General features: G+C 37.4%; 1 gene segment (V, D, J or C); it reads right to left on the bottom strand.

Moving 5' to 3' along the window:
- Window positions 1-11495: 11495 nt before the first annotated feature.
- LOC116419538 lies at window positions 11496-12324 on the bottom strand. The segment is given in 2 exon segments: window positions 11496-11989; window positions 12124-12324. Coding segments are annotated over 2 exon segments (543 nt in total).
- Window positions 12325-14524: the final 2200 nt, after the last annotated feature.

Raw genomic sequence — 14524 nt, 5'->3', positions numbered from 1 at the left:
CTGTGGTAGTAGCTACTTTACTACAGGTAACAAGGACAAAATATGTACATGAACTACTTACATGATAGACAATAGACCTACATACAGAAAAAAGAACTGGTTTCTTTTTTTTTTTCAGAGTGTAAAATTGCTTTCTTCTTAGCTCTTCAGTTTGTCAAAATTGTTTTTTTCTTTCTGTGACTTTAAACCTCCATTCTTCTACCTGGATCTAGGCTTTTAGTCTGGGATCTTGGTTTTCCATGAATTCAAGTACCTTTTGGCTTCTCTTTTCTAATCCATCTTGATCACAATCACACCCATACTAGATTAGTACAAAATTGAGGTAAGATGCTTTCCCAAAAGATTTCCCCTTTTGCCATTGCAGATTACTGAGCTGAGAAAGACAGTTGTCTCTTCCCTTGTGCTATGGGAGGAAGGGGGTGTTAAATCTCTTTTTGCATATCATCAACCATCTTGTTAAATGGCTTAAAAATAATTACATGAAATTTAAAATTTTAACATGGAAGGTGCCAGGGAGGGAGAAATCAGTTACATTTGCTGCTGCCCTCTTGTGGAAAGTGTTCTCTGATGAGAGATAAGGGGTCAGTGAAAAATTTCAAAGAAAAGGGTCAGGAATGGGAATAGAGAGGAAAGCAGTGAAACCAAAATGGTGAGTGAAGGAGCATTTCACTAAAATGATTGGGATTAACAAAATGGAATATTGTCAGAAGAAAGGACTTATTATGCATTTTTAGCTCATCAAATACTTCTCCCTTCTTTTATCCTTTATGGGAAAACACATGTCATACTGTGGGAAAAGTCTTTAGAATCATTAAGTTCAAACTCCTGTTTATACAAAGGATGATTCTGAGATGAAATGGTGAAGGGACTTGAACAAGATCACTCAATTGGTTAGGATCAGAGTTAGAGTCACCTTCAAGAATGTCATCATATTTCCCCTAATCAAACTTCATATGTTTGGTGTGTAGATGCAGGTCTTACTTTTATTTGGTGAAGGATTAAGAATTAATGGCACAAAGATGAGGAGAGTCAATAACATGGAAATGATACATGTGAAGAGTACCCATTTCCTTCCTAATTTTGTGCTTCAAAACTCCAGATCTCTGTGGTTTGTGATCTGGACAATGCTACCTTCTGGGATTCTGTGCTTAATGCCCCTATGATATTGAAGTGTCCACACCAAATTCAATAATAATATGTTGAGGAGCAGGTAGGTTGCACAGTGAATAGAGCACCTATGAATTCAGAGCCCTGAAATCAGAAGGACCTGAGTTTAAATCTGAGTTCAGACACTTATTAGCTCTGTGACCCTGAGTAAATCCCTTAAATCTTATTGCCTCTCCCCCAAAAAAGCTCAGCATCCAAAATATGACAAAACTCCCCAGAAATAGAGTGCTCCAGACTACTAAAGAGGACACACTGCTTAGGATGGTACATTGGGAAAATAATATATCCGGAGTCAGAGTCAGATTCAAAACCTACTTATTCCACTCATTACCTAAGTGATGTTCAGTAAGTAATTTTCCATTTTTGAATCTCAGTTACCTAAGGAGATAATTCAATTGGCTCCTGACAGACCTTCCAGGCTTAAATACCTGATCCTAGGAACAAATCTTGGGTGGGAGGTACTGGATAACTAAATAAAATGTCAACTTGTTCAGGACTTCTTAAACTTTTTTCAATCATGATTCCTTTTTGCCTGAGGAAGTAGGAACCAGTAGGATTGTGACACAGACTTTCCTTGGGATAAGAATTATTTAATGATTAAATTATCTGAAAATAGCAGTGGGATGTTCATAGGCCAACATAGCTTACCAACTCCCAAGCTCTCCTCCTTCAAAGTGGAAATAAAAAGGCTCCATGAAACAGAAGACTCCATGTTCTTTAGATGCAAAATTTCTCTACAGATAATTCAGATTCATAAAAACTATTTTTTGAAAGTCTGTTACAAACATTTGGTCAGTGCTAAGTATGAGGTAGATATATTTTTTTTCATTTTAGTTAAATGTAACAAATATTTATTGAGCCAGTGTCCAAGGAAATATGCTGGGAACCTTGACCTTTCACAGTCTTTATTCTGCTTATCCCAACCCACCCTCTTCTTGGGAGCTCTAAGCCCTCATAACACAGCTTGGTGCTCAGTAGTTCTTCACAAAGGTGTCTAGGCCTTTATTCCATGGGAAAATGCTAAATTCAGTTAACATTTCTTAGTAGCTTCCTGGTACTAATCTGAAAATTTTCTGGCAATACACTTTTATTTTGATCATATGATACCTCTGCACAAAATCTTTCAATAGTTTGCTGTTTTTTAATTATTAAAATTTGAATTCCGAATCCTGATGTAAAATGCCATTCACGACCATATTATTTTCTTCTACTTCTTTGACTCTCTGGTTCTGGATCATAAAGATCCAAAAGTCCCTATTCCAATGCTTCCAAGCACCTTGATTCCCCATCACAAACAACACGTCCAAATCTCAAGGGTTCAGTCCAGTCACAGGAACTAACTCTGTGGTGGCTACAGAAATATCTCTGATATCCAACAGAAGAGGGAAAGGGGAATCCCATCTAAGTCTGTAGGCTTGCACATAGCTTGTTCCAGTGGATCAATTAACCCATATAAAGACCTACCTGATGAGAAGGACCTCCCATCATAGATTGTGGACTTTACTCAACCACCAGTTCATGCATTTAGCTTATTCCTCCATAGTAGAATATTTGTGTATCCTGAGGGTCTTGATCACGTCTCCTTGCCAGTGCCTGTTTCTTCTCTATTATTAGTTGTCTTGGAATTGGAGTGATTTTAGCACATACAGATTCTGGATAGAAAAGTCACAGAAGAGAGGAGGTAGAACTTGGGTAAGAATTTGACATAATATTTACATGGGAATGTAGCCATCCTGGTAAAAGTATTTCCCATGTGTACCTAATACATACCTGCTTCCAGGAGAAAAATAATTCCACAGTAGAGAAAAGTGGGCCCCGTGCTATAATTGGGGAAATATCTGAGCATCTCTCTTAACTCTTAACTTATTTTCCCCCCTTTTTACAACTTAAGAGATAAGTGTCTGGGGGTGGAACAATATCACATCATTTTCTAAGATGGGTAAAATCTATCTTTCCCTTAGAGTTTCCACAGATCCAGGGCTCACAAGGATCTGTATTCTGTGCAGAAACAGGGAAGCGACATGAGAAATTCTTTTCATGCAATAATTAAGTACCCAGCCTCAGCCTTGCTCACAAATGGTGGCTCTAGCTAGTCACTCTCTGCTCTAGATCCGTGGTGCTTTATGAATCCATACTGACTGAAAAAGTAGATTTGGAGACCTTCCTGATTTTTTTTTTTCACTTTTACTGGTGAACAAAACACAGAATTGGCTTAGAGTCAAGGCACCTAATGAAATCAATTATAAAAATAGGAATAGTCTTTTTCTTCAGGTTTATCTAGTTTTAAATTCCCTGTAAACACACATATTGGGAGAATGGATATACCAAAGACACAAAGGCATATGAATGTGTGTGGCCAGAGGGCATCTGTGGAGGAGCATATGTTCAGGATTTCATGCAATCAGGAAAGAGGCATAGAGAAGCACTTCATACCTCCATAGTTGCAGCACTATTAATGTCTTCTGGAGATATTGTACTTTTTCCATGAGGCCTTCTGAATTCTGGTCTCACACAGTCACTGAAGAATGGTGGTTCACTAGTCAAATATGTCTGCTTATCTCAGAGCCACTAATCTCTCAGCCAAGAAGTTTTATGACATATTTCTCTATTCTTAAATATTATTTTATTTACTTTTTTTAAAATTAACAAGTTTGTGTTCTCATCCTCTCATGTGCCTCTAATTGAAAAATTAAAACTCTTTTAATAAATATCAGTAACCAAGTAAAACAAAATCTCATACTGGTCAAAGAGATAACATATTTCATTCTTCATCTTGATTTGATCACTTCTCTATTAGTTGATAGATGGTTCACATGCTTCATCTTTGCTCCTCTGGAATCATGATTAGTCATTGTATTGATCAGAATGCTTATCTTTCAGAGTTGTTTGTCAGTCATCAAACAATTTTTGTGTCTGTATCTCTCAGACACAATCTCTATAATATTGTTGTTAGCTTTGTTTGTTATTACCTTTTGTTGTTGTACCTTGTTTAATTGTTCTCCTAGTTCTCCTCATTTCACTCTATATCAGTTTCTACATTAAGAATGAGTCTTTCAGTTCATTAGATACTTTCATTTTCAATGTAAATTCCATTACTAGATTATAAAAATAACAGTGTGTTTATCATTGTTGCAGTTCTGTTTTTCTCCTCTTTAATACTATGGTATATTCAAAGAATGATACATAAGTAATACAAGGATATTCGCGCCATGAGGGCATTCATGGTAAGAGGTTCACAGCTTCCCAGATCTCCTTGTGTAGAGGGTTGGAACTCTGAAAAGGTGTACTTGAATCTAAAGGCTAAGTACCTACTCAATGTGAGATAATGGTTCTATAAACATATACTTAGATGATATGGTGATGTGATAGCTCTCCTCAAGATTGGTGGTTGCTGAATATGTTATGGTGAGGTAATAGTAGGGAAGGATTGGAGGGCTGAGGTAGAAAGTCAGTCTCTGGTCCATAGCATGCTCAGGAGGGAAGACTTCAGGCTCCAGATTCCAGAATCCAGGTTCCATCTTTGACAAGCCATATAGGGCATTTTGCCTGCCTCCTTCACTTCTTCTCCTAAAGATCAAGGACTTTGATCCTGACTCTGACTGATCCTGAGGCCCTCCAGAGAGCTAGCCCAGACATTATAGGTTGAGTCTCACAAAGATGGATAGAGATGTTTTTTGTTGTTGTTCAGTCATGTTCAACTTCAGGAGTCCATTTTGGGTTTTTTTGGCAAGGGTACTAGAGTGGTTTGCCTTTCCTTTACCGGATGGTTTTACAATTGAGGAAACAAGGAAAAGAGATCTCTCCACCCTCATTCCCTCATAGCTAGTAAATGTCTGGGACAAGATTCTAATTCAAATCTTTCTTTCTTTCTTTTTTTATTAATTAAAACTTCTTATTTACAAAACATATTTATGGGTAATTTTTCAACATTGACCCTTGCAAAACCTTCTGTTCCAAATTATCCTCTCCTTCCCCCCACCTTCCCCTAGATGGCAGGTAGTCCAATACATGTTAAATATGTTAAAATATATGTCAAATACAATATATGTATACATATTTATACAATTATCTTGCTGAACAAGAAAAATCAGATCAAAAAGGAAGAAAAAACTGAAAGAAATCAAAATGCAAGCAAATAACAACAGAGAGAGTGAGAATGTTATGTTGTGGTTCACACTCTGTTCCCATAGTTCTCTCTCTGAGTGTAGATGACTCTCTTCATTACTGGACAATTGGAACTGATTTGAATCACTTCATTGTTGAAGAGAGCCACATCCATCAGAATTGATCATTGTATAGTCTTATTGTTGCCATGTAAAATGATCTCCTGGTTCTGCTCATTTCACTCAGCATCAGTTCATGTAAGTCTCTCCAGGCCTCTTTGAAATCATCCTGCTGGTTGTTTCTTATAGAAAAAATAATATTCCATAACATTCATATACCACAATTTATTCAGCCATTCTCCAATTGATGGGCATCCACTCAGTTTCCAGTTTCTGGCCACTACAAAGAGGGCTGCCACATACATTCTTGCACAAACAGGTCCCTTTCCCTTCTTTAAGATCTTTTTGGGATATAAGCCTAGTAGTAGCACTGCTGGCTCAAAGGGTATGCACAGTTTGATAATTTTGGGGGTATAATTCCAAATTGCTGCCCACAATGATTGGATCTGCTCACAGTTCCCAATGTATCAGGGTCCCAGTTTTCCCACATCCCCTCCCAACATTCGTCATTATCTTTTCCTGTCATCTAAGCCAATCTGACAGATGTGTAATGGTATCTCAGAGCTGTCTTGATTTGCATTTCTCTGATCAATAGTGATTTGGAACACCTTTTCATGTAACTACAAATAGTTTCAGTTTCTTCATCTGAAAATTGTCTGTTCATATTCTTTGACCATTTGTCAACTGGAGAATGGCTTGAACTATTATGGATATGAGTCAATTCTCTATATATTCTAGAAACGAGGCCTTTATCAGATCCTTTAGATGTAAAAAATGTTTTCCCAGTTTATTGCTTCCCTTCTAACGTTGTCTGCATTAGTTTTGTTTTACAAAAGCTTTTTAACTTAAAATAATCAAAGTAATCTATTTTGTGATCAATAACGATCTCTAGTTCTTCTTTGGTCACATTCCTGCCTCCTCCACAGATCTGAGAGGTAAACTATCCTACGTTTTTCTAGTTTGTTTATAATATCTGTCTTTATATCTAGATCATGAACCCATTTCAACCTTATCTTGGTATGCATTATTATGTGTGGGTCAATGCTTAGTTTCTGCTATACTGGTTTCCAATTTTCTCAGCAGTTTTTGTCAAATAGAGAATTTTTATCCCAAAAGCTGGGGTCTTCGGATTTAATTCAAATCTTACTGCCCCTATCCCTGACACTAATCTACCTCTAGAGATTGGGAAAAGTATTTTTAAAAATCTTTCTTTCTAGAACCAAGGCAAGAGAGCACAAATAAAGCTAAGACTTCTGGGTTCTCATCAGTTATGATGAATTTATGAGAGGGATGTATGAGAGGTCTTATGGGTGACATAAGCACAAAAGATCTTATGTTTAGATCTGTAAGTGATCTTATATGTTCCTTAAAGCTGATGTCTGCATATTCCAGACTTGCTATTTCTTGGATAAACTCTTTTATTTTGCCATTAAGAATCAGGAAGCCTTTGGGGAAGTAGATGCTGAGGTAGATGGAGCACTGGGCATGGAATGGACAAGATCTGAGTTCAAATTTGGCTTCAGGTACTCATTAGCCATGAGACTCCTTAACTCCTATTTGCCTCAGTTCCTTATTTATTAAGTGGGGAACACTGGAAAAGGAAATGGCAAACCATTTCAGATCTTTGCCAAGCAAATCCCATGGAAATGACTGAAGAAGTAGCAGCATATATATGGTTATGATAGAGTGCTATTGTGCCAGAAGAAATGAAAAAAGATTTCAAAAATCATATTATTATTTGTTGTTCATCGTTCATTCTGGAAGAGCACCAATGACATCAAGAGGATGATGTATTATTGACTTTCAATTGGATTTGATTTTAAGTGAGGTTGGCTGTGCAAACTCACTCTCTCCTCCAAAGTTATTCAGAGTTCACTGGCAAAACAGGTCACAGCTAATGACAATTTTTCAGAACAAAACCTGAGAATACTTACAGAAACTGATCTAAGTGAAGTGAGCAAATGCAGAAAAATATTGTATAGAAGGTCAGCAATGTTGTATAATGAGCAACTGTGAATGACAGAGCTATTCCCAGCAGTTAATTGATCCAAAGGACTCAAGATAAAAAATGGTATCCACCTGCAGTAGAAAAAACAAACTTATTCATTCTGACTGAATAGGGGGCCACAGTGACAAATTTCACAGAAAAGGATTAGAAATGGAGAGGAAATCAATGAAACAAAACTAAAAAGTGAAGGAGCATTTCATCCAAGTGATGAGAATTAACAAAATGAACATTTGTCAGAAGATCAGAACATATCTATTATACTTTTTTTTAGCTCATCAAATACTTCTCCCTTCTTTTATCCTTTGTGGGAAACACATATCATACTATGGAAAGAGTCTTCATAGATTATTAAGCACAAACTCCCATTTGTACAAAGGATGAAAACTGCTTTTACCATTTCACCTCACTGTGGCCCCCTATCTCTCATCATAGAACACTCTCTCCACTAGAGGACATATGCAAATGAAATCGGTTCCAACCCCAACTTGACACCTTCCCTGATAAAACTTTAAATTCATGGAATTATTTTAAGCAATTTAACAAGAAAGTTGACAATATGCAAAAAGAGATTAACGACTCCTTCCTCCCAATGCACAAGAGAAGACACAAGTATCCTTTTCATTTCAGTAGCTTGCAATGTCAAAAGTAGAAATAATTTGGAGAAGAGTCCTAAACCAATTTTATATATGGATGTGATTGTGGTCAAGTTGGATTAGAAAAGACAAGCAAGAAGATGCTTGAATTTATGGAAATCTGACATCCCTGACTAAGAGCCTAGATACAAATAGAAGAGGAGTGCTTTACAATCATAGAAAGATTCTACTATGTTGTGTTGTTTTTATTCAGTTGTGTCCAAATCTTTGTGACCACAAGAATTTATAGGTGGAATTTTCTTTCTTATTTTTTTTACTACGTTTTTTATTTTAAAATATTGTATTTGTTGAGGTGAAATGGTAAAAGGGGTTGTGCAAGATCACATAACTGGTTAGGATCAGAGTTGGGTTATCCCTAAGAAAATCATAAACATTTCTCCTGGGAAATTTCATGTGTTTCATGTGTGGATGCAGATATTAACTATTTGATGAAGAGTGAAGAAATAATGGCACAAAGATAAGGGAGGGTCAATAGCATGGAAATGATACATATAAAGTGTACTTTCTTCCTTCCTCCTAACTTTGTGCTCCAAAATTCCATATCTCTGTAATTTGTTCTGGACAATGCTACCTTCTGGAAATCCATGCTTAATGTTGCAGAGTCCACACCAAATTCAACAATATTATGATGAGGAGCAGCTAGGTAATGAAGGGGTATCTCACCTTCCCTGGAGTCAGGATTTGAATTCAAATTTGGGGTCAAATACTTACAAGGTCTGTGACCTAAGGCACTTAACCCTAATAGCATTCCCCAAAAACCCAAACATCAAAAATATAATTATGACTATCCTCAGAAACAGGGTACTCCAGACTGACTAAAGAAGGCCCACTGGTGAGGGTGGTACAGTGGAAAGAATAATGTATCTAGAGTCAGAGGCCCTGAATTGAAATCCTACCTCTGCATTCCTTACTTAAGTGTTTTGGGGTAAGTAATTTTCCCCTCTTTGAATTTCAGTTATCTATTCTGTAAAAGAAAGACCCAAGTGAGCCCTGAGGGGCCTTCCAGGTTTAAATCCCTAATCCTATGAACAGATCTTGGATGAGAGGTGTTGCATAACTTAATAAAAGAGTTAACTAGTTCAGGGCTTCTTAAACTTTTTCCCATCATGACTCCATTTCACCCAAGCAAGTAGGATCTAGTAGAATTGTGATACAAACTTTCCTTGGGACAAAAAGCATTTAATGATTAAATTATCTAGAAATACCATGTGAAGTTCAGAGGTCAATAGATCTCATCAACTTCCAAGTTCTCTTCCTTTAAACTAAAAATAGGAAGACTCTACATTTTTTTAGTCACCAAACTTCTCTACAAATGCTGCAAAGGCAGAAAAATGGTTTTCTTGAAATCCTATTATAAACATTGGCCAGTGCTAAGTAAATAATGAGGTAGGTATATTTTATTTTAGTTCAGTTAAATGTAACAGTTATTTATTGAACCAATGTCCAAAAACTGTGTTGGAAAACTTGACCTCTCACAATCTTTATTTTGCTCATCCCAATCCATACTGTGTGAACATGAAAGGAAGGTTTGTGGAAAGAAATTAGATGCCCTTTCATCACTGTGGTCAGAACTGCAGAAATACATTCCAGAGTTCCTGGGTTCTGCAGATGGTTTGCTGAGAATAAAAATGTTGATTTCTGGTCTCTGGGCTTTAAATCCTTGAGGATCATCCCCGTCCTGTGTATTATCCTTTCTTACAGAGTAAAGAACAAGCACAAAGAGCTTTCTCCCCGATCTCTGGGGAGAAACATTTGTTCAACCTGAGTGTCTTCCTCACATTCCATTTTCACCTCCTGTCCCTTCTCTATGATGAAATCTCTTGGGATCTGAGTGATTTTTAGCATCCACAGATTCTGGAAATAAAAGAACCAGAAAAGAGGAGGTGAATCTTGGCTTAAGAAGTTGACTTCATAGCTACAAGGGAGTGTGGTCATCCTGCTAAAGGATTTCCCATCTCTGCGCAGGACTCACCTGCTTCCAGGAGAAAAATGAGCCTACAGAAGAGAAGAGGGGGGCCCATGATGTAATTGGGAAAAGAATGGGATGTTTCTCTCAAATGATTTTTCACCCTTTTAAAGACTTAAAATGTAGAATCTGGGGGTGGAGTTCAGTTACATCCCTTTCTAATCTGGGTGAAATCTGTCTGGGTCCCTTAACACACCCACAAGATCCAGGGATGCTTTCTTAAGAAGGATTTGCACACTCTGTGGGGGAAGCAGCATATTCAAATTCCCTTTCTTAGAACAGTCATAAGAAAGCCTTTTCATCAAATTTTCATTATCCTTAGTTTCTACTTCCAGGTAATAAATTAACAAACACTTTTGGCCTATAAGCCTTTAAGAACAGAAGACAGATGTTTATCCTATATAAGTACCCAGAGCACCATCCTTCCCACTCTGATGTGGGTCCCTTCAGCTATCTACTCTAGATTAATGGTATTCTATGTACTCACAGACACAGAGAAAGTATGGAGCACCAGCCCCTCCCTATCTTTATACTTTTACTAGGTAACAATAATACAGAATTAGTTTAGGGTAAAGACACCTAATGAAATCAGTTATAAAAGTAGCAATAAATCTTTTCCTAAGGTTTACCTAAATATGTGTATAAATGTGTATGTGTATTATTCTTGAGAAGAATGGACACAGAAAATAAACACATATTGAGACATATATCCATGGAATAATTGGGAGCAAATTTATACATAAGTGCAGGAGATATTCATGGTTTCATGTGTAACCCTCTATACTATTTGATCTGATATTTGTTAAATTCAGAATAAGAAAAATGAATATATCACTACTCTTCAAGAAACAAGAACGACGACTTAGACAAAGATGTATTGCAGCTCATTCTTCATTTTTGAAGAGGAACAATGACATCATGAATAAGGACTTCAGGCACCTTCATGTGTATCAGATCAAATTGTTCGTCAATCTCATCATCCCTTCAAAGAGTCATCAAGGGCCAATGGCAAGGCAGAAGTCAGAATGACTGGCACATTTGCACAAATTCATCAGGATGACTACCAATGAACCAGGATTCAGTAGAGCTCCAAAGAGCTTACTTCAGCCACTTTCATATCCATTAGAACAAATTGTTCTCATTAGCCCAATCAGGCTAGGGAAGTTTTCCCATGCTTGGGAGAGACATCCCCCACTCACTGATGGCTTTGAGACCTGTTGGTAACACAGAGCCTGATGCAGCCTGCCTCCAAGAGAGTTTTGCCAGGGTATATGTGTTCACCAAAGGTGCTAGTCCTCCCTGAACACCTCCAAATAGAGCCTTTCTCCTCATTACCCCACCATTTAAGAAAAAAGCCCAAAAAGTAATGTAATATGAATGAATGAAATTTTCTTTTATTTTAAATTATCCATCGGATTTCAACAGAGTAAGATTCTTCTAGTGAGGATCTCCTATCAGTACAGACCGGCATTTTCTAATTAAACAGACAACTGTGTATTAGACCAATATGAAAAATGAGAGCTACTATCAAACATTCTTGGGGTTTGAGAGTTCCTCCTCCCTCCAAAAGTTCCCCAGTGTGAGCCAGGTCTCTGATGTGGTGACTTTTCTCCCTTCTTTCTTCCTATGCCAGGGACAGGAGGTTTCTGCACAGCTTGGAGATGACTCTGCAAGGCTGTGTCTCTGCTGCTGCTACAGAGGTAGGTGGCTGAGTCTTCTGCTTCCACAGGGTGGATGCTGAGGCTCAAGTGATTATTGGCTTTTGTAGGCTTGAATCTGGGAGGAACAGTCTCATTTACATTCATATCTTCATAATTATAAGAAAACATTATCTTGGGTCCTTTCTGTGGCTCCTGTTGGTACCAATACATGGCATTGTGACCCAAATTTTGTTCACATCTCAGTGTTACCTTCTGTTTCATCTTTGTGACCAGATATCTGGGTGTCTGGGTGACTCCTGCTTCAGTTGGAGCTGTGGGAGGGGGAAAAGAGACAGAAATTGGGACACAGACGCTGGGAGACTTTTACTTCATCCTCCAGGAAAAGGGAAATCTCTGAATCTCCTTTCCCCAGACTGAGGGTTTTCTTTCTCTATCCAGCACTCACCTGCTCCAAGGAGGAAAAGGGAGACACAGCAAAACAGTGTGTTGGCCATGACAGGGTCAGGAGCAATAGAATGGATTGGGTTCCTGCCTTCCTATCTCTGTGTTCTGGCGAGGTGATATGGAAGGACTCTACTTCCTTGCTTAGCTAAACTATCTCCATTTATGGAACTATTGTCTTCATTGGCTCCCACAAATGGCAACATTTTTTGTGGTGGTGGAGCAGCAAGTAGTTGGCTGTATTAAATCCCTGCTTTCATGTTGATGACTCAAGCTTTATTTTTATTAAAATAGGTTAATGTCAAATATTTTGAAGTCCTTCTTACACTGATTTTTCACAACAGCAGCGCATTCTCAACTCTCGTTTTTGTCATGTGGTAATAACGACAGCAAATAAAGGACATGTACACAAGCTTATTAGACAATAGACCTCACAAAGGCATGCTGCTTAATGTTAGACAACAGACATACATACAGAGAAGAGAACTGTTTTCTTTTTGCTTTCAAGGCATGTTATACTGGTTTTTTATTTTAACTCTTCATGTTGTCTATAATGTTGATTTTTCTGTAACTTTAAACCATCCTTCTTTCTGGACTTCAGCTTTTAGTCTGAGATATTAGTTTTTCATTAATTCAAGCACTTTCTGACTTGTGTTTTCTAATCCATCTTGACCGCAATCACATCTATACTAGCTTAGTGTAAAATTGGGACAGGAATCTTTCCTAAAAGATTTCCACTTTAGGCATTGCAAACCACTGGGCTGAGAAAGATAGTTGTATCTTCTCTTTTGTGTTGAGAGGAAAGAGTCATTAACCTATTTTTGCACATTGTCAACCATCTCGAACAATTCAACTGCTTAAAAATAATTCTATGGAATTTAAACTTTTTTTCAAGGAAAGTGCCAAGTGGGAGAAAACCAATTACACTGCTACTCCTCTCTTGTGGAGAGAGTGGGCTATGATGAGAATTACAGGAGGCAATAGTGACAGATTTCAGAGAAAAGGATCAGGAATGAGAATGAAGATGAAAGCAATGAAAATCAAATTGAGAAGTGAAGGGGCATTTTTAACAAATGATGGGAATCAATAAAATCAACAAAAATGTTTGTCATAAGATAAGAACATAGTTATTATTCATTTTAGCTCATCAAATACTTATATTCTAGGGAAAACACATATCATGCCCTGGGAAGAGTCTTTAAAGATCCTTAAGTTCAAACTCTCATTTGTACAAAGGATGAATCTGAGGTGCAATGGTGAAGGGACTGGTACAAGATCACACAACTGGTTAGTATCAGATTTGGGGTGATTCCTAAGAATATCATATTTCCTTTAGACAAACTGCGTATGATTGGTACATGGATAAAGGCGTTAAGTTTATTTGGTGAAACATTAAGAGGTAATGGCAGAAAGATGAAGAAGAGTTACTAGCATAGAAATGGTTTGTATAAAGAGTACTTCCTTCCTTCCTCATAACTTTGTGTACCAAAATTCCATATCTCTCTGGTTTATTATTTGGATAGTACTATTTTCTAAAAATCTGAGGTTAATGCCCCTATGATGGTTAGGGGTCCATACCAAATACAACAATAATATGATGAGGAGCAGCTAAATGGCAAAGTGGATAGAGCATCAGCCCTGGAATCAGGAGGACCTAAATTCAATTCTGATTTCAGATACTTACCAGCATTGTGACTCTAAGTCATTTAACCCTAATAGCATCTGTCCCCCCAAAAAACCCAAAATATTATGCTCTCCAGGAGCAGAGTGCTTCAGACCTACTAAATGGCGCACTGGTGAAATTGCTACAGTGGAAAAAGTAATGTATTGGGAGTCAGAGGCCCTGAATTCAAATCCTACTAATTCTACTCACTGCCTAAGAAATGTTCAGTAAATAATTTTTCCTCTCTGAATCTCAAGTTTCCTATTCTATGAAAGAAAGAAGGTGGCCCAAGCGACTCCTGAGAGACCTTCCAGACCTATTATCCCTGATCTTTGAACAGATTTTGGATGGGAGGTGTTGGACAACAAAATAAAAGGGTAAACTAATTCATGGCTTCTTAAACTTTTCCAATCGTGACCCCTTTTTAGCCCAGGAAGTAGAATCCACAAGGATTGTGACACAGACTGTCTTTGGAACAAGAAGAATGAATAAATTATCTGAAAATAGCAGCTTGAAGTTCAAAATTCAATATATCTCATCATCTTCCAAGTTCTCTTCCTTTCAAAATAGAAAAACTTCAAATTCTATGGACACCAAACTTCTCTACAGAAAAACTGTTTTCTTGGAATCCTTTTATGAACATTTGGCAGTGCTACATAAATTATGAAATAATTATCTTTTTTTTAATTCAGTTAAAAGTAACAAATATTTATTGAGCCAGTATTTGCAGGGCTGGGCTGCA

Source organism: Sarcophilus harrisii, chromosome 5 (assembly GCF_902635505.1).
Source record: "Sarcophilus harrisii chromosome 5, mSarHar1.11, whole genome shotgun sequence".
NCBI classification, from domain to species: domain Eukaryota; kingdom Metazoa; phylum Chordata; class Mammalia; order Dasyuromorphia; family Dasyuridae; genus Sarcophilus; species Sarcophilus harrisii.
Note: the sequence above shows the minus strand (reverse complement) of the source record. Positions and strands in the feature narration are given on the sequence as shown.